The sequence below is a fragment of the Vulpes lagopus genome, chromosome 19 (assembly GCF_018345385.1).
Source record: "Vulpes lagopus strain Blue_001 chromosome 19, ASM1834538v1, whole genome shotgun sequence".
Classification (NCBI taxonomy): Eukaryota; Metazoa; Chordata; class Mammalia; order Carnivora; family Canidae; genus Vulpes; species Vulpes lagopus.
This window is the reverse complement of record NC_054842.1, coordinates 3,770,778-3,796,845: the sequence shown is the minus strand read 5'-3', so window position 1 is coordinate 3,796,845 and position 26,068 is coordinate 3,770,778. Positions and strand designations below refer to the sequence as shown.

The 26,068-nt window shown below is 40.5% G+C and overlaps 1 protein-coding gene across 6 annotated transcripts in view; it reads left to right on the top strand.

The window, feature by feature from the left end:
- FBXL2 (F-box and leucine rich repeat protein 2) overlaps positions 1-26,068 on the top strand; it is a 108,327-nt gene that overhangs the window by 81,170 nt on the left and 1,089 nt on the right. For 5 of the 6 annotated variants that reach the window (XM_041733773.1, XM_041733772.1, XM_041733770.1 and 2 more), the window contains 5 exons: positions 1,280-1,410; positions 2,916-2,976; positions 3,740-3,784; positions 4,333-4,389; positions 25,328-25,540. In XM_041733773.1, coding sequence (XP_041589707.1) covers positions 1,280-1,410; positions 2,916-2,976; positions 3,740-3,784; positions 4,333-4,389; positions 25,328-25,540 — 507 coding nt within the window. The remainder of the gene's footprint in view (positions 1-1,279; positions 1,411-2,915; positions 2,977-3,739; positions 3,785-4,332; positions 4,390-25,327; positions 25,541-26,068) is intronic. The other variant, XM_041733774.1, reaches the window with a different exon arrangement.

Sequence of the window (26,068 nt, the reverse complement as noted above, 5' to 3'; positions counted from 1 at the left end):
ATGTGAAAAACACTTGTTCCATCCTTATGGCCATTGTCAGTGTTGATTCTTGAAGAGCGCTTACTACATTCTCCTGGGTTTCTCAAAGGGAGCATAAATTTTGAGAAATATAAAAGAAATTCCTTGCAGTTGGTATTCAGTAAATGAATCATTTAAGTCTTTAGAATCCTTGATGGTGGGAGATAGAACAGAAACTGTCTTCTGGACAAATAATGACTTTATGGGCACTGTGCAATATTAGGATCTTGCATTACATGAAGGAGGGAACCGGCAGATGGCTTAAAGTAGAATATAAGTGTGCAAGCCAGGGATGTCTGGGTAGCTCAGTCAGTTAAGCATCCAACTCTTTGTTTTGGCTCAGGTTGTGATGTCATGGGTCGTGATCTCACAAGTTGTAAGATTGGGCCTTCTGCAGGTCTGCTTTAAGATTCTCCCCCTCTAACCCTCCTTCCTCACACTCTCTGTCTTTAAAATGGATAAATAAATCTTAAAAAAATAAATATGCAAGTTATTTATCAATAATTTAGTGATTTATTTCATATGCTATTTTCTAAAACATTTGAGGAGATATTTATAAATATATACATATGTGGTTTATATGGTAGATATTTAAAACATTAATCTGTAGAAATTCAACCAAAAATTATTATATCACTTAACTAGGCAAATCTTTTTTTTGTTTGTTTTGTTTTGTTTTGTTTCTTAACCTTTTTTTTTTTAACTAGGCAAATCTTATGAGCTCTTTATTTAATCTGGTCTTTAACATAAGTTTATTAATTCTTCCTGAAAAAAAAAATCAAATGAATGCTGGAGAGGGGAATGGAATTTTTAAATTTCATTCCTGGGAGGCACCTGGGTTGCTCAGTTGATTGAGCATCTGACTCTTGATTTCAGTTTAGGTCATGATCTTGGGCTCTTGAGATTGAATCCCACGTTCAGCTCCACATTCAGTAGAGAGTCTGCTTGAAGATTCTCTTTCACCCTTCCCTTTGCCTGTCCTCCTGCTTGCGCGCACACACACACACACACTCTCTCTAAAATAAAGAAATCTTTTTTAAAAATGTCATTCTCTATTGGTAATGCTAGAATATTTTAAAGCTGTACAGAGGTAACAAATACATGTCAACTCTGTACTTCATTTTGTTTTATTTAAACTGTTAGGATAAAATGCTAGTATTTGGCAACTTAACAGATCAGCAGTAGATTCCATTTTTCTGCTGCTCTCATTTCAGTATTGTTGGTGCCTTCTGATGTTCTTTCCTATTTTGGCTTTCCCTAGCGCATTACAGATGAAGGTGTGGTGCAGATATGCAGGGGCTGCCGTCGGCTTCAGGCCCTCTGCCTTTCTGGCTGCAGTAACCTCACAGACGCCTCTCTCACAGCCCTGGCTTTGAACTGCCCGAGACTTCAGTGAGTGCACCATGCTTTTGCTTTGTAGCTCAGAGCTTGGCAGGACTGACCAGGAAGTCTTCCTGCAGGAAGGGAGAGGTTTGCCAGCAGGTGGATAGGTAGTGATGGAGGTGGCAGTGGGATTGTGTTATTGCTGGCTTTTGCTAGATGGGTTGTGGTGGAACAATATGTAATCCAGGTTATTTAGGGGTATACAGGAGGGTACCAAACTGTCCACCATCAAGGAACCTGAACTGTAATTTCTTGGTGGACTTTACACATGTGCCCACTTGATTTGCCTCATCTTGTTATAACTTTGACATCAGAGTGATCTGATAGTGTCAGAATGACAACCTTACGTCCAAATGTCACCAGATTCTCCCCTACACCAGATGCTAAATGGACAGAAGGGGGGAGGGAATCACAGTAACCTTATTTATCACCTTCCCCAGGAGAAAGAAGTTCTGTTGTAACAAATAAAAATTGATTTTCTCCAGTAATATTATGAATATTAAAACTTTAATAATGGCAACAAGGTAATAATCATAATTAACATCAGTTGAACTCATTTATATTCCAGGCTCTGTGTTGGGCACTTTTATAAGCATTATCTCAGTTAATCCTTACCACATCTATAGGAGATATGCACTATTATTCTCACTTGTTTTGCAGAGGAGAGATTGGGACTCAAAGAAAATCACATAATGTATCTTGGGCCATATAATGAGTAGGAAGTAAAAGTAGTGTTTGAACTTGAGACTTAACCCCTGTACAAAAGGCTAAAAAAAAGATACATATTGAAAAAAAAAAGATACTTATTTTGTTGTTTACTCATCAGTGAAACTGATCCGTTTCTCATGCTTACACCAGTTTTATATCTTTTAAGGATTGTCTGTTGGTGTCTTTTGCCCATTTTTCTTACTATTGCATTAGGGACAATTCTAGACAATTTTGATATTTCTGAATTGTAGAAGGAATATGGGTGATCAAAACTGGTCAGAAATGTGGTTAAAATTACTGCTACAAGGGCATACTTAACTTTAAAATGTTATTTATTACTCCATCCCCATTAAGCATGGGCATTGAGAATTAACTCATTCTCATTCTCTTGCTGCAAATTTTTAAAGTTTCTATTAGGGTAACTGGGAATTTCACTAAATGCAGTTTATATATCAAGATAACTTTGTTGAGTAAAAGTTCATTTTAATTGTGTTTAAAAAACAAATATTGGAGTAATATTTAAAAGTAATAGCAGCAGCAATGTCCTGATATTATGGTAAGATTCCTGGGTTCACTACCTGAATTTGAGCTGGAACCTTGGGACTTAAGGCAGGCCACATTTCTCCCTAAGCCTGCTTCCCCTCATCTATCCAGTAGGACAGCATTTGCATTTACAGTCCTCAGGGCTGTTCCAGAAGCAAACATGTGTCAGAGAGCAGAATAAACTCAATTGTGTGCATCTTAAAATATGTGTTTCTATTGTTAATCAGTCACTACCTTTTCCTCCCATGCACCCTATATCCCAGGATTTTGGAGGCTGCCCGATGTTCCCATTTGACTGATGCAGGCTTTACACTTTTAGCTCGGGTAAGGCAGAGGTTTCAAAAAACAGAACCAAACTATAATTTACATCCCCCATTTCAAAATAACTTGCTGTGGTTTGGAATGTGCAAAAATGTGTGTACCTTCAGAAAGGACAGATATGAAGTAGATTGCTCAGGGTACATTTTCCCATTTTCCCCAAAAAGGGAAAGTGGTCCTCTAGGGGGTTCTGGAGCAGGTCTAGAGCACTCTCACTTGGTCAGGTGGGACCACAATGAGAGGAACTTCTTCCCTGGCAGGACATGCCCTTCCTCATACAAACCCTGATGCAGCCTGTCAGTAGCTTCCCCTAACTGAATTGTGCTGTGCCTCTGCTCCTTCCACATCACCCTTTAGACACTAACCATCATGGGGGTCTCTCTGGCCTGTTGCTGGGAACCCATGGGGATGGTGATATAATCTTCCTCCTACCCTAACCCTCACCTGTCCACACTGTGCTTGAGCACTCTACCCCATGCCTTCCCAAGCCTATTCTATGGCTAAATTTAGAGGATGATACCCATAAGCCACTGGGAAGGTGCCTCTACCTTTCCAGGTGAGAAAAGGAAATGAAGCCCAGGGTGGCCACATTCCCATTTTCAAAGTGAATATGATTCAAAAGGAACCTTCTCAGAAGTGCTGGCTCACTGGGTCACACTCCTTAATGGAAGAGAACAAGGATTCGGGGCCAGTACTCAGATAGGGCAAGCCACCAGTGTTGCCCTGACCACTGACCACATGGTGGGGGATGTCTTACGGACTTTTCCAGAATTGCCATGACCTGGAGAAGATGGATCTTGAAGAATGCATCCTGGTAAGTACCCACCTGACAAGCCCTGCAGGGCTGCCCCTCAGTCCTGAGAGACAAACAGGCACAGCCAGAGACCCCAGCTGGCTGTTGTCTGAACCCTCCTCACCCCAGTGTGTGGGTTAGGAATTGGGAACCCATGAGGGCCATGGCAGTGGGATGCATGAACTTTGGGCTATTCTTAGCCACCAGAGCTACAGTTTAGAAGTCAGGGTGGCTCCATTTTTTGCCAAACATTAAAAAAATATGTATTTCACAGAATTGAAGGGAGAAATAGGTTTGTAAGTACAGTGATGAGGTGACTACAGAGGAGAATCCTGGGGGACTCCCTCTTTGTTCTCTGTCCTTGGGCCACCAGAGGAGAGACTAAAGCACAGCTTTGTGTCTATAGAAATTGAAATTGTTGGTGAAGAGAGGAGGTCCCAGCCTGAGTGTACTTGAGATGAGTTTTTAATTCTGTTTTACACCTTTTGATTCTCATGTTCAGGAGAAACCAAAATTAGGTATTAAGTTCTGGTGTGGAAGCCACACTGACACAGCATGTTTCTCTCCAGATAACCGACAGCACACTCATCCAGCTCTCCGTTCACTGTCCTAAACTGCAAGCCTTGGTGAGTCTGAGTTTTTGGTGACATTATTCACCTTTTAGAGATGAAAGAACTCTCCCACCACAGCAAGAATCTGTTTGGTTTTCCTTTCTGTAAAGGTATCATCATTCTTGGTTTCAGAGGTCTGCTAGTTGGGCTAATTTGGGAGGTAGATTATCTAAATGTTACTGCTTTCATTTTAGGATGTGAACCTGTCGTAGAAACCCATGTCCTTACTACTCCATTCATGTTCATTATCTCAGGGAGAGTGAAACTTAGCATGTTACAATGATAAAATCGAGACAAAAGATTGAGGCCATCCTTGTGTCAAATTTCATTCCATACCTGCTTATATCTATCTATGGGGGAAGAAGAATTAAAATATATTAAAAGATCCTGGGGTGCCTGGGTGGCTCAGTGGGTTAAGCATCTCCTCAGTTCATGACCCAGGGTCCTGAGATCGAGACCTACATTAGGCTCCCTGCTCAGTGTGAGCCTGGAGGAAGGATGGAATCCCCATCCTTTGGGCAAGACCACATGAACTGTGCTACTATGCCCACTAGATACATTGTCTCATTTTATTCCATCCACAGCCCTGTGATGTACGACTCTGGACATCTCCATTTTATCAGTGAAGACCCTGAGGCTCAGAGCAATTAAACTTGCCCAAAGTCACACAACTGTTTGGAGGCCCCAGATTTTTTGGCCTCCATGGGCTCTGGTCTTTCTGCTGCCCTGAGACACACAACAGACTTTTTCTTAAGCTGGCTTTCTCTGTTGTCTTGAATCTTTCTCTCTCTGTGGGAGCCAGAATTTTATAACACCATTAAAGCTCCATTTGGGTTTGAGGTACTGACCCCACCAATTTTCCTAATTTGTACATTTCCTCTGGATACTTTCTGTCTTAGGCACAAGTACAACTGGGCCCTGGACAGCTCTGGAACTTTTTTTTGTTAAGAGTTTGAAGTCAGATTTCAGAGATTAGTCAGGAACCTACCTGTATCCAAACTCTGACTAGGTGCACCTGGGTGTTTCCTTGGTTGAGCATTGGACAGTTTGTTTTCGCTGAGGTCATGGTCTCATGGGTTGTGGGATCAAGCCCTGAGGTGGTCTCCACACTCAGCAGGGAGTCTGTTTGGGGTTTCTATCCCTCTGCCCCTCCCCACAACTTGCATATGTGCGTGCTCGCTCTTCTCTCAATAAATAAATAAATAAATAAATAAATAAATAAATAAATAAATCTTAAAAAAAAAAAAGAAAAGACTTGTTTTAAAAAATAAAATAAATCTTCAAACTCTCTAACTAAATTGTTTCCCTCTACTATTTTGTAGTGCTGTCTTTACTCCCAAATTAGTTCAGATACAGTTTTATAATTAACAGAACCTGTACTGAAGATACTCTCCCTTTATCCTCACCACCCTTTGCCCCTTGACCCCCAACCTTTCAGAGATGGGAAATTTAGGAGCCCTGGTACTTTATTATTTCCTTTAACCCCTCCTTTCTGCTGCTCAAAGGTTCTCTCTGCCCTACCCTGAGATAACCTAGACTTAGACTCCCAGCTCTTCATCAGCATTTACAAGAAATCTTGAATCCGGATGGAGGGGCCCCAGGAGGAGTTGCACTGAGCAGGGCCTCCCACTAGCTCTCTGCCTCCTGCCCTGCTGCTATCTCCTCAGTAGTGCAGGCTCCACTGGTAACTTGTCAGGGAACGTCTAACAATACAGGGTGTTTTCCCCAGCAGGGATACTGGTGACTGAAAATCTTCTCCATCATGTCCCTTGTACTTATACAAGCTACTTCTAGAAACAGGACTTAGAATGAAAGATAAGTATAATAAAGCCAAAATGCCAAGATAAGAGCCAAAATAAAAACCAGGAAGAATTATTAGCAGAAAAAACAGGGAAACAATGACAGTTGGAATCTAAACTTAGCTTTGAAGATGTCTAAGAGCCAAGACAAAAAGGAAATGACCCAGATTACATCTATTCCACACCCATCTCATTACTATCACCTCCAGACTCTCACAAACCAGCCACTATTCTCGGCACTGGGGAATAAAAAGACAGTTCAACAGGAGAGACCAAGTTTATCCTCATTCTGAAATTTCAGAGAAGTGGTCTGGATCCTTGTTTCAGGGGTACTGTACTCCAGGAGCACTAGGCACTCTGATGATGGACAGTAATAGCAATGCCTCTCAACCCTCAGGTCAAGCTCAGGGCAGGTTAGAGTGCAGGTTTTGTTGTAAGTACATGTCTACTGCAGCAGTTCTGACAGAGCAGATGTGCAGTAGCTTGCATATGATGGCAGCTCTTGGAGGATGTAGGATGGTAGGCCATGAGTGTGTCAGGTGATGCCTGCACATCTCTCCTCTATAGGCCTCATGCTGAGTCAGGCAGCAGCCCAGGAGTAGCCCATTCCCCATCACAAGGCAGCTCACCTTATTATGAGAGACTCAGAGAGTATTGCCTGTGACAGAGCCACAAACAGGCTACTCTGGGGTCCCCAGCAGGGACTCCTACCCCAGCCTACAGAGATCAGAAGAGGCAACTATAGTTGGGGGAAGGACTCTGTAGATTCAGAATTGTGAAGTATGGCTTTTATGTTTTACTAGAGATCTGCAAGCATATAGGAATGAGGGAAGTGACCACCAGGCCAAAGCCAGGTGATCACTGCACCTCAGTTCCCAACACTGCAGTTTCCGAGGTTGTCCTTCAGACAAGAGGCAATTGTGTGCACACACTGCCCTGTCTAGGAGTCACTCGATGATCCCCAAGGGAAGTGAGGCCTTGTACACACACTTAAACAAAATGCAGATGGCTATTTGAAAAGGAAAACTAATCATGTTTATTTGAAAAGTCATTAGATTAAAAAAAAAAAAGTCATTAGATATTTTCAAACAAGGGGAATTCCAGATTCAAAAGAACACAGAGTAGGACCTGGAAGGATCTATAGCATCATGAAATTTGATCAGAGGAGGTTAAGGATCCTTTCTCATACACCAGTTTTTAACTTGTAGGATGTGTCATCAGCAAGTTCTGTTGATTTTGAAACTTGCTTTGTTTTCTGATTTCCTTTTTAACATCAGAGACAGTTTTGGGGAGCTTTTAAAAATCTTATGCAACTCATTTGTCCTAGAAGCTATCCAAGAAGAATTTTAGGAATTTATTATATTAAAGAATAAGGAATATAGCCAAAAAGGAAATCCCCATTACTGTCTTCATTGCTATAGAGTTTTATCTTTCATCCTGATTTATCAAAGCTCAGTGATGTTGCATAGGAGGCCAAGGCCATCAGGTGTCTAGTGAGTCACTGTCCTTTCGGAATGCAAGTATACAAGTTACTCAACTGGTGGAAAGCTGCTCTTGATGATATGAAACAATCTTGTTATCAAACCACTACTCAACTGGGACACAAGAGGGAAAATAGGAGTAACAAGACTTGGTAACATTTAGATGACTATTTCATCCATTTTAAAATGAGATATTGAACACTTTGGAAAATAACAATGTGAAATAGAATGTGTGTTGTTTATGTCTCAGTGTCACACCCCACGGTCTGACCAGCATCTCTTGTCTTTCCCGGTCACTCTTTGTGTCACCCAGCTGCAACCAAAATTGAATCTAAATGGGTCCCTTTAAGCATACCATCTTATCATTGTCAATTCCCATTTGATGTCCCTTTCTCCTCCCCACTCAGCCTAAATTGTGTGGTCAATTTTTTTTTTTAAGATTTATTTATTTATTTACTTGTTTATTTATTTATTTATTTATTTATTTATTTATTTATTTATTTATTTTAGACAGAGAGAGAGAGAGAGAGAGAGGCAGAGACACAGGAGGAGGGAGAAGCAGGCTCCATGCCGGGAGCCCAACATGGGACTTGATCCCGGGACTCCAGGATCGCGCCCTGGGCCAAAGGCAGGCACTAAACTGCTGAGCCACCCAGGGATCCCCTGTGTGGTCAATTATTAACTCATTTCCTTGATCCTCAAGATTCACCTTCTTTTTTTTTTTTAATGAACTAGATTTTTAAAATTTATTTATTTACTCATGATAGACATAGAGAGAGAAAGAGAGAGGCAGGAGACACAGGCAGAGGAAAAGCAGGCTCCATGCAGGGAGCCCGACATGGGACTCAATCCTGGGACTCCAGGATCGCGCCCTGGGCCAAAGGCAGGCACCAAACCACTGAGCCACCCAGGGATCCCCAAGATTCACCTTCTTCATTTAGCTGTCATTCTGTTTAACTCTCAGCTGCTGAGCCAGTCTTGAAGCGGTAGCAAGAGTACAGTAGAGAAGGGCTTACAAGCCTTTTTTATGGAGAAAACAGCACATATTCTTAGATTGACAGAAGCCATGTCTGGATTTCAGAGTGAGGAAGGAAAGGATATGAGGCTGAATGGGAAGCAGGACCAGAGCGTCATGGCCCCCACTAAAGAGGGTAGACCTGTTCCAATCAACTGTCTCTGTGAGGCTTACCAGGCTGACAGTGAGAAGCTGAGATAGGGGCTCACAGTCTGAAGGCCAGTGTTCTGTGGCATACCTAAAAGTAACCTGGCCCATATTTTGCTCCCAAACTGGAGACCCTGGTTTATTCATTTCTTCTAATTGTCTCAAGTTAGAATGTTGAGATTCACCAAACTCATTAGACCATTCCTAAAACTTTATAAGTAGAACAACTCCATGCACACATGGAAACCCACAAATCCTGAACAAGGTTTTGGGACTTAAACCTCATATCCAGTTCAGAGTAGCCTCCTATGGCTCAGACTTTTCTTATCCTCACTAACATCTTATCCTCTGATTTGAGTGCATACAAATTTATAATTACTGTATCTTCTGGAAGACTTGACATTTTTATCATTATTAAATGTTCTTCTTATCATTGATTCAAAACTTTGTCCTGAAGTCTACTTTATCTGATATTAAGATCATTCTTTTTATGCTTATTTTTGCAGGACATATCATTTTCTTTCAATTAATCTATGTTTTTGTATATAAAGGCTGTCTTGCTTTTATCCAGTCTGATAAATTCTCTTTTAATCAAAATGTTTAGACATTTATATTTAGTGTAATATGATGCAGTTGGGTATTTTCTCCCTTTTGCTTTCTATTCTCTGCTCCTCCTTTCCCATCTTCTTTTTGGGTTAGCTAAATATTTGTTTTAATTGCATTTTAAATTGTCTGTTGGTTTTTTAGTCTTATCTCTAGCCTTGATTTTTTTTTAGTAGTTGCACTATTAGCCAAGGAAGCTTTCCTAAGTAGTAATTTTAGGGGTAGTCTAGGATTGTGATTTAGACTATCAATTCCCGGAAGACAGAGTCAGGATCTTTCCTCTTTCTTCTACCAACAGCATCTTGCACAAGGCTTAGCCAGGAGAAGCCACTTCCAATCCTCTTTTGGAATAAAGTAAGATGTGAACAAGCCAGCCCAAATCTGAGAGAGTCAGGCACAGAAACTGTTATGTGAGTAATGATCCCTACAACTGTGGTGCTCAGGTCCCAAGGAGTGCAGCCCTTTTCCAGAGAATGCCAGCAGTTCCCTGGCCATGCTAGGATCTTACATGAGAAGCTGCTTTTTTTGGCTGAAGGAGCAGGTGAGGAGTTTCTGCAATCAGGAATCCTAAACTCCCCAAGTTCTCCTTACCTATGGTATCAAGCAACCTTGTCAAGGCAGCCTGACCAGCTCCTTCAGTTTCACATCACCAAACTCAGAGAGAAAAGGGGGAGGAAAAGAGTTCTTATTGTTGGAACAGATCTCAGGGGAAGATTCTGGGCCCTGGGGAAGAGGAGAATATCCAGATTTCTCAGGTCATGGCCTATCCTAATTTTAACAGACAAGTGGCTTGAATTTTTTAATTTCTTATTAACATTTCAGTTCAAATTCCATTAAGTCCCTGGGTTTTGGTAGGGAGCAATGCCCAAGATGTGGAATATACACACATACACACGCACTCACACAAACATACTTCTGAATCATAGGACACTCCCTAGCAGCCTAGTAGAAGTGGAAGAAAAGGGGTGAGAACAAACAAGTCTGAGTACTATCATGTCATCCTCTTATATCTGCTGTAAGCGAACTTCCTTAGCTTAAAAAATAGCAATAAGTCCTTCCCTGTCAATAATCACTCTAAATGTAAATGGATTAAATTCCCCAATCAAAAGACATTGAGGTGCTAAATGGATAAAAAACCATGACCCAACTATACGACTAGATCTAAAACAATCTAACTTTACACTTCTAGAGCTATAAAGGAAAAAAACCAAGCCCAAAGTTAACAGAAAGGAATAAATAACAAAAAATAAAGCAGATATAAATTTTAAAATAGAAAATAGAGGAGTGTCTGGGTGGTTCAGTTGGTTAAGCGTCTGCCTTCAGCTCAGGCCATGATCTCAGGGTCTGCAGGGAGTCTGCTTCTCTCTCTGCCCCTCCCCCAGTTCATGCTCTCCTCCCTCTCTCAAATAAATAAATAAAATATTTTTAAAAAGAAGACAATGCCATCTTTAACATATATATACCAAATAACAGAGTTGCAAATTATGTGAAGCAAAAACTGTTAGAACCGGAAAATCCACAATTATAGTTGGACACATTAGTATTCTACTCTCAACAATTGATGGAACAACCAGACAGAAAATCAGCAAGTATATAAAACTTAAAACCACTATGAGAATGCAAACTGGTGCAGCCACACTAGAAAACAGCACCCCAAGGGAAATTTTTTAACAGTTAAACTAAATGAAAAAAAGCTAGAACATATCAAAATAGGGCACTTGGGTGGCTCAGGAGGTTAAGCATCTACCTTCAGCTCAGGTCATGATCCCAGGGCCCTGGGACTGAGTCCCACATTGGGCTCTCTGCTCAGCAGGGAGCCTGCTTCTCCCTCTGCCACCTGCTCTCCCTGCTTATGCTCTCTCTATATATCAAATAAATAAATAAAATTAATTAAATAAATAAAATCTTTTTAAAAAATTAAAATATGTTGGATGTAGTAAAGCAGTGCTAAAAGGGAAATTTGTGGCACTAAATGATTACATTAAAATAAGGAATGTCTTGGGGTGTCTTTTTGGCTCAGTCAGTAAAGCACCTGAGTTCAAGCTTATATGAGCACTCATGTTGGGTGTAGACAGTACTTAAATAAAACAAATAAACTTTAAAACAAATAAGGAAAGTCTCAATAATCTTAAACTCTGACCTAGATGAAACCAGAAAAAAGCAAAATAAGGAAAAGTAAGAATATACTAAAAATAATAGTAGAAATCAATGAAAATAAAAAGTAAAAAACAATAGAAAAAAATCAGCAAAACAAAAAGCTGGTTCTTTGAAACAGACCCCTAGCAAGACTGATGAAGAGATGATATTACCACACAATTAATGAGAATGAAACAGAAGTGCTATGGTCTGTATGTGTCCCCCCAAAATTCATATGTTGAATCTTACCCCCCAACAGGGATGGTCTTAGGATCTTGGGGAGGTGATTAGGCTAAGAGCTCATTCACGGATGAGCTAAAATGCTCTTCTAAAAGAGCCTCCAGATGGATCCCTCACTGCGTCCACCACTTGAGGAGTATACAGCCAGAAGACACTGGCTGTGAACTGGGAAGGGGCTTGTCTCCAGCCACCACATCAGATCTGCCTGCACTGCACTGTCATCAGAGATTTCCTGTCTCCAAACTGCGAGGGAGAAATTTCTGGAGTGTATACGCTTGTCTGTAGCATTTTGTTACAGCAGCACAAACAGACTGAGACCCGGGCCATCACTACAGGCCCTGAAGACCTTACAGGATGATGAGGGAGTATTAGAAACACCTCCACAGAAATCAGTTTGACCACTTCCCCTAGTACATTGAAAAGGCAAAGCAAGACAGCGCATTCATTTTAAGAGGTCATTTCAATAGCCTTGTAGGTACTAAAGTAATTGAATTCATAGTTTTTAAACTGTCAAAAAAGAAATATCCCAGTCCAGATGATCTCACTGAAGAATCCTACCAAACACTGAAGTCAATTCTGAACAGTTTCTTCCAGAAAATAAATGACAGAATAGTTTACAACCCATTTCGAGGCCAGTAATACCTGATATAAAAGCCAGGCAACAGGGGCACCTGGGTGGCGCAGGCGGTTAAGTATCCGACACTTGATTTCCCTTCAGGTCCTGATCTCAGGGTCATGAGATCAACCCCCCTGTTGGGCTCCGCACTCAGCAGAGTCTGCCTAAGATTGTCTCTTTCTCTCCCTCTGCACCCCCACTCCGTGTTTGCTTTCTCTCTCTCTAAAATAAATAAATCTTAAAAAAAAAAAAGACAGGCAATAGTAGTACCAAGAGACAAAACTATAGACTAGTATCCCTCATAAACATAGAAGTAAATGCCCTTAAAATATTAGCAAATAGAATTCAGCAATATAAAAAATAATTACCCTGACCATGCAGGGTTTTTTCCAGGGACACAAGTCTAGTTTAATATTTGAAAATGGATCAGTATAATCCACCATGTTAACGGGCTGGGTAGAAGAAAAATTAGTGATCACAGCAATTAATGCAAAAAAAAAAAAAGCATTTGATAAAATTCAGAAGAAAAAAATTAAAGCTTTTTTTTTAAAAAAAAAGATTTACTTAGAGAGAATGAAGCAGGCTCCATGCCGGGAGCCCGACGTGGGACTCAATCCTGGGTCTCCAGGATCACACCCTGGGCTGAAGGTGGAGCTAAACTGCTGAGCCACCTGGGCTGCCCAAAGCTTTTTAAGTGCCAAAAATACAAGAGAAAAATCCCACTCATCTAAAATCCCCCAGTTACCCTGTTTCCCAACCTGCGCCCTCAGGGATAGTGTCTGTGGCTAATGTCTCTTTCTTCTGGAGAAATTCTGTGTGAGATTGAGAGATTTTCTCCCCTACTCTCCCCCTCCTTCTAGCAAAAGACACCTGCTGTTTTGCATTTAAAAGTAGTTACAAAAAAAAATAAAATAAAAGTAGTTACACAGGGATCCCTGGGTGGCTCAGGGGCTTAGTGCCTGCCTTGGGCCCAGAGCATGATCCTGGGGTCCTGGGATCAAGTTCTGCATCAGGCTCCCTGCATGGAGCCTGCTTCTCCCGCTGCCTGTCTCTGCCTCTCTCTCTCTGTGTCTATCATGAATGAATAAATAAAATATAAAAAATAAATAGATAAGTAGTAGTAGTAGTAGTAATAGTAGTTACACTTCCTGCTGTGCATATTCACCCCTACCACCCCTGGCTGCTACTGCTTTCTCAGGAATGATAGGATAAGCTATTCACTTGCAGAATATGACACTCCCAATTAGCCTGTGGATAGATAATGCCTATCAGTGGTAAACTTGTTTTTCTAGAATATTCCTTCCTCTTAACACACCTACCATAAACAGTCTTAAATCTGCAGGATACTGTGGGTGGACAAGATAAGACAGGACAGGGGGAGAGGCTTATTAAGGCTACCCTGAGCTTATTATAATGGGCACATCCCAACTTCTTTGAACCTCAGTTTCCTCATCTGTAAAGTGGAGAGCATACCTGCTCTGCAGGGATGCTCTGAAGCATAAAGGAAATAATGTATAGTGAGTGGCCTAACCCAGATGGCTTTGACCATTGGCCCTTTATTAGCATAAACTAAAAGGCCCCTCTGCTGAGTAAACTGTGTTGGCAGATTTTCCATTGATCCTGGGGAACATGTCAAGAGCCCCTCTGATTATCCTTAAATTAAACTAGTTTTTAAATTATATAAATACTTGGCACGCCTGGGTGTCTCAATCAGTTAAGTGTCTGCCTTCTGCTCAAGTCATGATCCTGGGGTCCTGGGATGGGGCCACAGGCTTTCTGCTTGGTGGGGAGCCTGCTTCTACCTCATCCTCTCCCTCTGCCTGCTGCTCTGCCTGCTTGTGCTCTCTCTCTCTGTCATATAAATAATACATAAAATCTTTAAAAATAAAATGTAAATTATATAAATATATGCATATGCCAGTATAGAAGCTTTTCAATTAATATGAGAGCATTCTATCCCTTTGGTCCCAGATGCAACCATTAACTTTTTGATTCCTCAGTTCCCCTGTATTAAAACAACAAAGTTGTTATATCTTATATATCTTATATCATCTTGAACTTCTTCTAATCTGCATGGTGTATATGTGTGCCTATCCATATATGTGTATATGTAAATAATATGTATACATACACACTTTGTTTCTGGTTGTACTTTATTATAAATAATCAAATTCTATTTCTTTTTAAAATTTTTTAGTTAATTTCTTTTCAAATTCTATTTTTTAAAAAGATCTATTTATTTGAGAGAGTGAGAAAGAGAGAGGGAGGGAACTGCAGAGGGAGAGGGAGCGAGATTCCCAGGCAGATTCCATACTGAGCACAGAGCCTGACATGGACTGGATCTCACAACCCTGAGATCATGACCTTAGCTGAAACCAACAGCTGGACACCCAACCAACTGTGCCACCCAGGTGCCCCTAATTCTATTTCTTGATTTAAACAGCCTCCTGAAAAGCTTTCTGGCTTTATCCATAAATCAGTTCTAAAGCTAAAAGCAAGTGAACAGGAGTAATCGATCATATAAATACTGTTTCACATAGATCATATGGCATGTTTGGATTCAGGAGAAAGGAAGTATTTCCCATGTTGCTCAAAAAAAAAAAAAAAGAGCTCAAAGAGGAAGCGTTCAAGCATTAAGGTCCGACAGAATTTCTCTCATTCTATGTTCCCTTCCCTCTAATTTGTACTCAGCTGCCTATTTCTTGTATCCAGTATCAGTCTTTCTTGCCTTTTTTTTTTTTCACTTTGCAAAAATACCTCACACCACAAGTAAGTGGATACTTATTTGTCTCCTCCACCAGAACTCATCACGTCCAAACTGGCAGGCATTTCCTTGCCTTAAAGATTACAGTAGTCTTCTATTTGCTCGACTGTATATCCACATTTACATCCTGAATAATCTGGCAGTCGGGATGACTTACCTTTTTTTCTTTTTTAAAAAATTAATTATTTTTAAGTAACTTCTACACCCAATGTGGGGCTCAAATTCATGACCAAGGGTCACATGCTCTTCTCACTGAGCTAGCCAGGCACTCCAGGATGGTTAATCTTTTCAATTTTAATTTTTTACTAAAAGCATACATGCAAGAAAGAGCACTCAGTATAGGTGTATATATCAATGCATTTGCATAAGTTGAATGATGAAAAATCAACATTACTGGACTCCAGACAGCCCTTCTGTTGCCCCCTTCTGGTCACTAATACTTCCCCCTCCCCACCACCAAGGGGAGTGGCTTCCACCCCTAACCCTAGATTAGTTTTGCCCTTGTTTTGTACTTTATTATCTAATTGTATGATGTAAACTGTACTATATAAACTGTATGATGGAATTCCATTCCATATGAATGGAATTATCATATTTACTCTTCTGTGTCTGGATTCTTCACTATTATATTTGTGAAATATATCCATATTCTTGCATATAAGTGAACAATGTTCATTCTCATCATTGTATAGAATGGGCACACTATGATTTAATTATCCTTGCTAGTATTGATCATTTAAGTAGTTTCCAGTTTGAGGGTATTAGAACCAGTATTGTTCTGTCTTACGGTGAACACATATATGCATTCCAGTCAGAAATATCCAAATCCTTCTGCAATGCAGGAGAGTTCCAGTTGCTCCACATCCTCACCAATGACAGATTTTCCATCTTTTTCATTTTAGCCATTCTGGTGGGTATGTAAAAATACATGATGGTCTCTTTGAAAAATAAATTATCACATTCTCCTTAAAACTTTTCCAAAAATCCTTAGAATCAAAGTAAAACTTCTTTACATGGCCTGCACAGCTGTGATCTGGCTCCCAGCTCTACAATTCCATTCATCTAGATACTTCTTTCTTCCCATGCGCAGTACTTGCCATTCTTCTGCTGCCTGCAGTGTCGCACACAACACACTCTTCACACTCTTCTTCCTTCTTGGCTCCTAGTCCTTCAGATATCAATTTAGTGTTCATTTCCTCAGGTCACCTCCTACTGCCATGTGTTCTCAGAGCACTTACCTTAGCTTCTGTTTAATAGTGATGCTATTTCTAGACCCTCGTCTCCACCAGTGCAGAGAAGTATGTTTTTACTTACCATTGCAACATAGGGCCTGGCACAGAGTGAGAGCTCATATGTTTGAAGTAACAAATGAATAATGGGACTTTGATGTACAACTTTTTGCCTCTGAGCTTTTATCGTGGGGTGAATATTATATTTTATATGCATTTGGAGAAAACATCAGGTCTGAAAAGACTGATATGAAGAACTTAAAATACGGAGATACCATTTGTGGGGCACCTGGGTGGCTCATTTGAATGTCCAGCTCTTGGTTTTGGCTCAGATGGTGATCTCAGGGTCCTGGGATTGAGTGCTGTATCGGGCCCTGCGCTGATAGTGGAGTCTGCTTGGGATTCTCTTCTTCTTCCACTGCCCCTCCCCCAACTTGTGTGCACTTTCTCTCTCTAAAATAAATAAATCTTTTTAAAAATGCCATTTGGCTATATAATATTAATCTGAATTTGTTACATTCTGCAATCTTTACTGTTTATACCCAAGAGAAGTCTGTAATGTCAGATCACATTGTTCAAGGTCTATTTAATTATAACCATCAAAAGTGTTCACTATGCCTCTAAGTCAAGGCTCTTTGCACAATTTCTAAATGACATGGGCATCAGAAGTCATTGCACTTGCCTCCCCTCAAGTGGAGAAGTGGGCTATCAAACTGCACTGAATGGAGTAAACTGAAATTTCCCCTGCAATATTTTTTTTAATGTTAAAAATGTCTTTAATGATAAATGAACAAATTAATAATAATTTAATAAAAATGACACAGCAGCTTACTGGTTGCCATGCTAAGACAGGAGTGGGCTTTGATTCCATTCCTTGATCACCAGAATAGCGAATAATCTACAATATTAGTGTTTTAGTCCACACCGTAATCTAATATCCAACAGTTGACTTTTCTTCCAGCACCCTGCTGCCCACCTGTCCCTAACTGAGGGCAGTAAGCACAACCTATTATTCTTTTGCTCATTACTGAACTGAATTCTTAGAGCACCTGCCTCTGGGGCATGGAGAACCCTGCTTATTAGGCAGACCACCCAGGATTCTACAGGAAAGTCATCAGTGTGAGTGCTTGATCTGCCCAGGTGTCTGTTAAGACCCATTTAACTCTGTCTTGATGGGCACTTCCACACATTGACTCCTTCATTCCCAAGCCTTGTGAGCACTGAAGTTTGAATTTTCCAGAATTACTGCTACTCAGAGAGTCCTGGGTACCACCAGTTGGGTTTTTTTAATTCATTTTTTTAAAAGATTTTATTTATTTGAGACAGAGCACAAGCTGGGAGGAGAGGCAGAAGGAGAGGGAGAGGTAGACTCCCTGCTGAGCAGGGAGCCCAAAACTGGGCTCGATCCCGGGACCCTGGGATCAACACCCAAGCTGAAGGCAGATGCTTAACACACTGAGCCAACCCAGGTGCGCTCTCTTTCTTTTTTCAATGGAGGTATACTTGAGAAAAATACATGTATCAGGTGTACAAAATGATTTGATATTTGTATATATGCCAAAATGATCAACATGAATGAGTTTAGTTAACCACTGTCATACTGTTCACAATTTTTTTCCCTTAGGATGAGAACTTTTAAGATTTTCTCTCATTATATCCCTATGACTTATTATTTAACGATTGGAAATTTTTCCATTTTAACTCCCTTCACCCTTTACATCTACTCACTCCCACCCCACCTCTGACAACTACCACTTTTTTTTAATGTTTTTTAAAAAATATTTTATTTATTTGAAAGAGGGAGAGAGACTGAGATAGCGGAGAGAGCAGAAGCAGAGAAGGAGAAGCAGGCTTCCCACTGAGCAGGAAGCCCCATGTGGGACTCACTCCATCCCAGGATCTTGGGATCATGACCTGAGCCAAAGGCAGATGCTCGACCGGTTGAGCCACCCAGGTGCCCCTTTTTTTATGTTTCAAGTTTTTATTTAAATTCAGTTAGTTGGGGCACCTGGATGGCTCCCTGCTCAGCAGGGGGCGTCCTTCTTCTCTCTCTCTCTGCCTGCCACTCCCCTGCTTGTGCTGTCAGATGAATGAATAAAATCTAAAAAAAGTAAAATAAAAATAAATAAATTCTAGTTAGTTAACATACAGTGTAATATTGGTTTCAGGATGTATTCTCTGTATGAACTTGGTTGCTTGTTTTTTTTAATTCCACATATAAGTGACAACATATGGTATCTTTCTGTGTCTGATTTACTTCACTTAGCATAATACTCTCAAGGTCCATTGATATTGTCACAAATGGCAAGATTTCATTATTTTTTATGGCAGGATAATATTCCACTCTGGGTATGGGTGTGTGTATTTGTGTGTGTGTGTGTGTGTGTGTGTGTGTGTGTGTATCCATGTTTTCACTACCCATTTATCCACTGGTGGACACGTAGGTTGTTTCCCTGTCTTGGCTATTATGAATAATGCAGCAATGAACATGGGAGTTCAGATACGTTTTCAAATTAATGTTTTCATTTTTTCCAGATAAATACCCAGAAATGGAAGTGCTGGATTATGGTAGTTCTGTTTTTAATTTTTTGAGGAACCTCCATATTGTTTTCCATGGTGGCTGCACCAATTTACATTCCCATCAGTGGTGCACAGGGGTTCCTTTTTCTCCATGTCTTTGACATCAGTCATTTCTTTCCTTTTTGATAATAGCCATTCTGCAGGTGTGAGGTGGTATCTATCTCATTGTGGTTTTGATTTGCATTTCCCTGATGATTAATGATGTTGAGCATCTTTCCATGTGTCTGTTGGCCATCTGGATGTCTTATTTGGAAAAATGTCTACTTGGGCCCTTTGGCCACTTTTTAATCAGACTTTTTTTTTTTTTTGCTACTAAGTTGTACATGTTATTTATATATTTTAGATATTAGCCCCTTATCAGATATATGTTTTGCAAATATTTTCTCCCATTCTTGCCTTTTCATTTGGTGAGTGGTTTCCTTTGCTACGCAATAGCTTTTAGTTTGATGTAGTCCCATTTATTTTTATCTTTGTTGCCTTTGCTTTTGGTATTCATTCCAAAAAAATTATTACCAAAACCAATGGCAATGAGCTTATTGCCTATGTTTTCTTCTAGGAGTTTTATGGTCTTAGTTCTTCCATTAAGTCTTTAATTCAAGTTAATTTTGTAAATCCTATAAGATAGGAGTCCACTTTCATTCTTTTGCATGTGGCTCTCATTTTCCCAGCACTACTGGAGTGTCTTCTTGGCTGCATATTCACTGCATATTCTTGGCTCCTTTGTCATACATTAATTGATGAATTATGTGTGGCTTATTTTTGGGTTCTTCTGTTCCATTGATCTGTGTGTCTATTTTTAATGCCAATACTGTACTATTTTTATTACTATACCATTATTTGTAATATGGGTTGAAACCAGGGAGTGTAATGAATTTCAGCTTTTGTTCTTTCTCAATATTGCTCTGGCTAATAAAGGTCTTTTTTTATAGTTCCATACAAATTTTAGGATTGTTCTATATTTTTTAAAAAATATTTCAACTGGAATTTTGATAAAGATTGCTTGAATCTGTAGATTGCTTTGAGTAGTATGGACATTCTTTATAATTTGAATTTTTCTGATCTATGAACACAAAGTATCTTTCCATTTGTGTCATTAAATGTCTTTCACCAATATCTTACAGTTTTCACAGTACAGGTCTTTTATACCTCCTTGGTTAAATTTGTTTCTAGGCTTTTCTTTTTGATGCAATTGTAAAGGAGATTGTTTTCTTAATTTCTCTCCCTCTCTCTTTATTTTTTTAGAGAGAGCGCAAATATGAGTAGGGATAGGGGCAGAGGGAGGGAGTGAGGGGGAATCTCAAGAAAACTCCCCACTGAGCAGGGAGCCCAACATAGGGCTCGTTCCTGAAACCATGACCTGAGCTGAAATCAACAGTTGGATGCTTAGCTGACTGAGCCACCCAGGTGCCTCTTATTTTGTCTTTCTGATAGCCCATTATTCGTGTATAACAATGAAACTGGTTTCTGGGCAGCCCCGGTGGTGCAGTGGTTTAGCGCCGCCTGCCGCCCAGGGCGTGATCCTGGGGACCCTGGATCGAATCCCACATCGGGCTCTCTGTATGATGCCTGCTTCTCCTTCTGCCTGTGTCTCTGCCTCTCTCTCTCTCTGACTCTATGAATAAATAAATAAAATCTTTTAAAAAAATGAAACTGGTTTCTGTGTGTTAATTTTGTATCCTGAGACTTCACTGAATCTTTTTTATTAGTTCTAATGGTTTTTTGGTGGAGTATTTAGGGTTTTCTTAAAGGACAATTTTCAGCTTTTCACCATTGAGTATGATGTTAGCTGTGAACTTGAGCTTGTCTTATACAGTCTTTATTATGTTGAGGTATGTCCCTTCTTTACCCACTTTGTTGATGTGTTGGTTTTTTTTTAAATCATAAATGGTTGTTGAATTTTGTCAGATTCTATTAGTGCATCTATTTAGATGATCATGTGATTTCTATCCTTCACTTTGCTTATATGCTGTATAATTGATTGATTGATTGATTTGAAATGTTGAACCATCTTTGCATCCCTGAAATAAAAATTCCACTTGACTGTGGTGTAGGATTCTTTTGATGTACTGTTGAATTCAGTTTGGTAATATTTTGTTGAGAGTTTTTGCACCTGTGTTTATCAGAGATGTTGGTCTGTAATTTTCTTGTAGTGTCTTGGTCTAGTCTTAGTATCAGGATAATGCTTGCCGTGTAAGATGAGTTTGGAAATATTCCTTCCTGTTTTTTTAAAGAGTTTGAGGACAGTTGGCATTAATTCTTCTTTAAGTATTTGGTAGAATTCATAAATGAAGCCATCTGGTCCTCGAATTCTCTTCGTTGGGAAGTTTTTGATTACAGATTCAATCTCCTTACCAGTAATCAGTATGCTCAGATTATCTGTTTCTTCATGATTCAGTTTTGGTTGGTCTTTGTTTCTAGGAACTTATCTGTTTCTTCTAGCTTGTCCAATTTATTGGCCTTCATTCTTAGTAGTCTCTTAACGATCCATTGTATTTCTGTGGTATCAGTTGTTAACATCTCTTTTTTCATTTCTGATTTTATGTACTTGAGCCCTCTCTTTTTTCTTCTCACTAAAGGTTTGTCAATTTTGCTTATCTTTTCGGAGAACCAGATCTTAAGTCCATTGATCTTTTCTATTGTCTTTTTAGTCTCTTTCATTCATGTCCTCTCTGATCTTTATTTCCTTCCTTCTACTAATTTTGGGCTTTGTCATCTTTCTTTAGTTCCTTAAGGTGTGAAGTTAGGTGGTTTGACTTTTCTCATTCCTTGAAGTAGGCCCTTGTTGTTATGAACTATTGCCTTAGAACTGCTTTTGCTGCATCCCATAAATTTTGGTATATGGTATATTACATTTCCATTTTCTTTTGTCTCAAGATTTTTTTTATATTTCTCTTTTGATTTCTTCTTTGACTCATTCAGTGGTAGCTCAGTAACATGTTAAATATCCGTGTATTTGTGAATTTTCCACTTTTCTTCTTGTAATTATTTCTACTTTCATAGTATTGTGGTCAGAAAAAAATGTTTGATATGATTTTACACTTCTTAAATGTATTAAGATTTCTTATGTATTCTAAGATATGATTTGTTTTGGAGAACATTCCATGTGCACTTGAGAACAATGTGTATTTTGCTTTTGTATAGAATGTTCTGTATATATCTGTGAAGTCCATCTGTTCCAATATGCTATGTACAGCTTATGTTTCCTTACTGACTTTGTCTGGATGTTCTATCTATATCATTAAGTAAGTGTAAGTGGGTATTAAAGCCCTCTACCATTATTGTATTGCTAATTACTTACTTTAGGTCTGTTAATATATGCTTTATATATTTAGGTGCTCCTATGTTGGGTTATAAATATTTACCAATGTTTATACGCTTGTTGGATTGACCCCTTTATCATTATGTAACGTCCTTTGTTATTATAGTCTGTTTTAAAATATATTTTGTCTGATGTGACTGTGGCTACCTCCAACTTTCTTTAGGTTTTTCTTTGCATGGGCTTTTTCCATCCCTTCACTTTCAATCTGTATGGTCCTTACACCTAAAGTGAGTCTCTTATAGGTAACATATAATGAGTCCTTTTTTTTAATTCACTGAGCACTTTTTTTTTTTTTAAGATTTTATTTATTTGAGAGAGGAAGAGCAAGAGATAGTGAGAGAGAGCACAAGCAGGGAGGAGAAACAGGCTCCCCACCGAACAGGGAGCCCAAGGTAGGGTTCTATCCCAGGACCCTGGGGTCATGACCTGAGCCAAAGGCAGATGCTTAATTGACTGAAGCACCCAAGAGCCCCAGCTCTATGTCTTTTGATTGGAGAATTTAGTCCATTTTACATTTAAAGTAATTATGGATAGTTATGTACTTACTGACATTATGTTCGTTGTTTTCTGTTTTGTAGTTCCTTTCTGTTCCTTTATTCTCTTCCTTTGTAGTTTAATGACTTTTAGTGGTACACTTAGATTCTTTTATTTTTATCTTTCATATATCTACTATAGATTTTTACTTTGTGGTTACCATGAGGCTTACATATATTTGTCACAGTCTATTTTATGATAATAGCTTAAGTTTGAATACATTCTAAAGCTCTGTATTTTTACTCTTCCCTCCCTCCTCCGGTTTTGATGTTACATCTTTTTATCTTGTGTATCCCTTGTTTGTAGTTTGGGGTTTTGTTGTTATTATTATTATTTTTTTTTACTCCTTTTGGCTTCCAGTCTTCATACTGAATATGATTAATCCATTACACTTTTACGATATATTTACCTTAACCAGTAAGATTTATGTTTGCACAAGTTTTATTAATTAGTGCCCTGTCTTTTCATCGTGACAGAGTCCCCTTTTTTTTTTTTTTTTTTTTTTTTTATGATAGTCACACAGAGAGAGAGAGAGGCAGAGACACAGGCAGAGGGAGAAGCAGGCCCCATGCACCGGGAGCCTGACGTGGGATTCAATCCCAGGTCTCCAGGATCGCGCCCTGGGCCAAAGGCAGGCGCCAAACTGCTGCGCCACCCAGGGATCCCCCAGAGTCCCTTTAATATTTCTTGTAAAGCTGGTTTAGCAAAATGATTAACATCTTTAGCTTTAACTTGTCTGGAAAACCCTATTTCCAGTTCTGAATGATAATATTGCTAGTTAGAGTATTCTTGGTTGTAAGTAGTTTTTCCTTCAGTATCATGTCACTCCCTTCTGTCCTGAAGTTTCTGTGGAAAAATCTGATAGTCTAATGGGGGTTCCCTTGTACAGAAGTTGTTTTTGTCTTGCTGACTTCAAGATTCTCTTTAACTTTTATATGAATCTTAGTCCACTTGATGTTGTCCCATAAATCCCTTATGCTATCTCCACTTTTTTTCATCTATTAGAGCTATAAAATAGGGTATTTATGGGACAAGGTGAGTCCAGGATCCCCTCAGAGCCAGGTTGATCCAAGAGCATCCCTGAAAGGCAGGCCCCAAAGACTGGGGCACCAGAAGCATATAAAAGCTCCCCTCCAAGAGATCCTGGTGCCCTCCGAGGTCTCCAGTGAGGATAGTCAGCCCTTTGCTGTGTTTAATTAGAAGCCTGCCCCTCAGGCTGCAGCTATGATGATAAGCTATTAGGCCTCTTTTACAGAGTCAATTGCTGGGCCTGTTATCTCTTGCTGTGCCCTGGGAATACTGGACATTTAACCACTCTCTCTCTGTTGGTTATGGTCCTGTGAGGCCCACCAGCATAAGTCCCATCTCCTGGCCCCCAGAGCCAGGAGATATAGAGGTGTCCTCTAGCAGCAGCTGCAAAAATCACGGTACCAGATGTAAAAACAGGGCACTGGGCACTTGTAAAAGTTCCTTCCTGAGAGATAACGGTGTTCTGAAGCACTGCAGAGGGAGAGTGAAAAGTTGGTGCCTACTGGCTATGGAGTGATAGTGGAGGGAGAGTGTAGAGATGGTGCCTACCAAGAAAGAAAAGTAGAAAAAGAAAAAAGCCTATATATTTTTTAAAAAGCATCCTCCAGTTGGAGCAAGATAGGAGTGTAAAGATGAATGCCCCCTAGCCCCCATACCTAGAGTACCCCAGCATGCCCCTAAATGTGTCAAATCAGATACCTGACCCTCAGGCTAGTGCTCTGAGACAAGTAAATGGACCTCTCCCACACAAAGTCCAGGCACCCCTCAATGGGCCACTTCCATGCGGGCCCTGAGATGGGTGAGTCCAAGTGTGTGAGCCCTTTAAGAGCTGTTTCTGGGATCCCTAGTCTTGTGGGTGTCATGGTTTACATCCATTGGTTTTTAAAGCTAGATGTTTTAAGGGTCTCTCAAGTACAGATCTTAAGGGCCAGGATGCCCAATGTGGGGTTCAAGGCCTTTATTACTCAGGGAAAAACTCCAGGTTTTGAGTTCCCTCCCTCCCAGCTGTGGGTCTCCGCATTGGGAGTGGGACTTATGGCAGGATTGTGTCCCAACGTCTCCTACCCACCATGACATGGGCCTTCTCTCATTCAATGTGGAGCCAGCCAGTTTTTAGGTTTTTGGGGTTTTTGGGGTTTTTTTTGAGTAGGCTGTCCTTTATGTAGCTGTAGAATCAGGGTGTTTATGGAAGGTTCAGGATCCTCTCATGTTGTTCTCTTCAATTGTATTGTGACCTGCAGTTTGATTTCCATTTTTACGTAATTGTAAAAATGAGAGAAGTCAGTCACCAAGAGCTGCAGCAAACCCATGGCCAGAGCACCCCAAGGTTTGGTGTTTAATCCTCCTGTGGTCAGCAGTTACTGTAGGACTCTGCTCCGCCCAGCATGTGCGCTTCTCACAGGCCTGGAGCCTGGGAGAGAGCAGGTCTCACAGATATCCACGCATGTCTCCCTGTTCCAGAGTCTGTCTCACTGTGAGCTCATCACTGATGACGGGATCCTGCACCTGAGCAACAGCACCTGCGGTCACGAGAGGCTGCGGGTACTGGAACTGGACAACTGTCTCCTCATCACCGACGTGGCCCTGGAGCACCTGGAGAACTGCCGCGGCCTGGAGCGCCTGGAGCTGTACGACTGCCAGCAGGTTACCCGCGCAGGCATCAAGCGCATGCGGGTAAGCGGGCACGGGGCTACACTTCCTGCAGTTTTTAAGCCATGAATACATCAAGAATCCAGCTTCCACATTTTCTCTTAAGCCTATAGTGATACAAACTGACGCTATGCAAGTGTCTTATTCCAGATTTCCTTATTAGGTCTCCCTCCTGGCAGATTCAACTTCCAGAATGGGTGTGGGGCAGAGGTGCCACAGTCTGGGGATCAGAACTCTTGTAAGGAAAGGGACATAGTCATCACCAGTGGGAAGGAGACCACGGTCCTGGTTAACTTCCAGAGAGGCCTTAAATAAAGGGTTTTCTCCCCCCAGGCAGTTCCCCTAGTCTCCTTGAGTATGCTTTAAGTTGAGGCAGCTTTGCGTTCATGTCCCAGAGCTGGCCCAGGGGCTGTGGCTGTGAGGATTCCGCTCAGGGCGCAGGACTAGTGACTGCCCCTGGGCAGATACTCTGTTCACCTCTCTTCAGGTGTTGCTTTAGGGGATACGTATGTCAACAGGGGCAGCTCTGGCCTACACTAGAAATGCTATGTG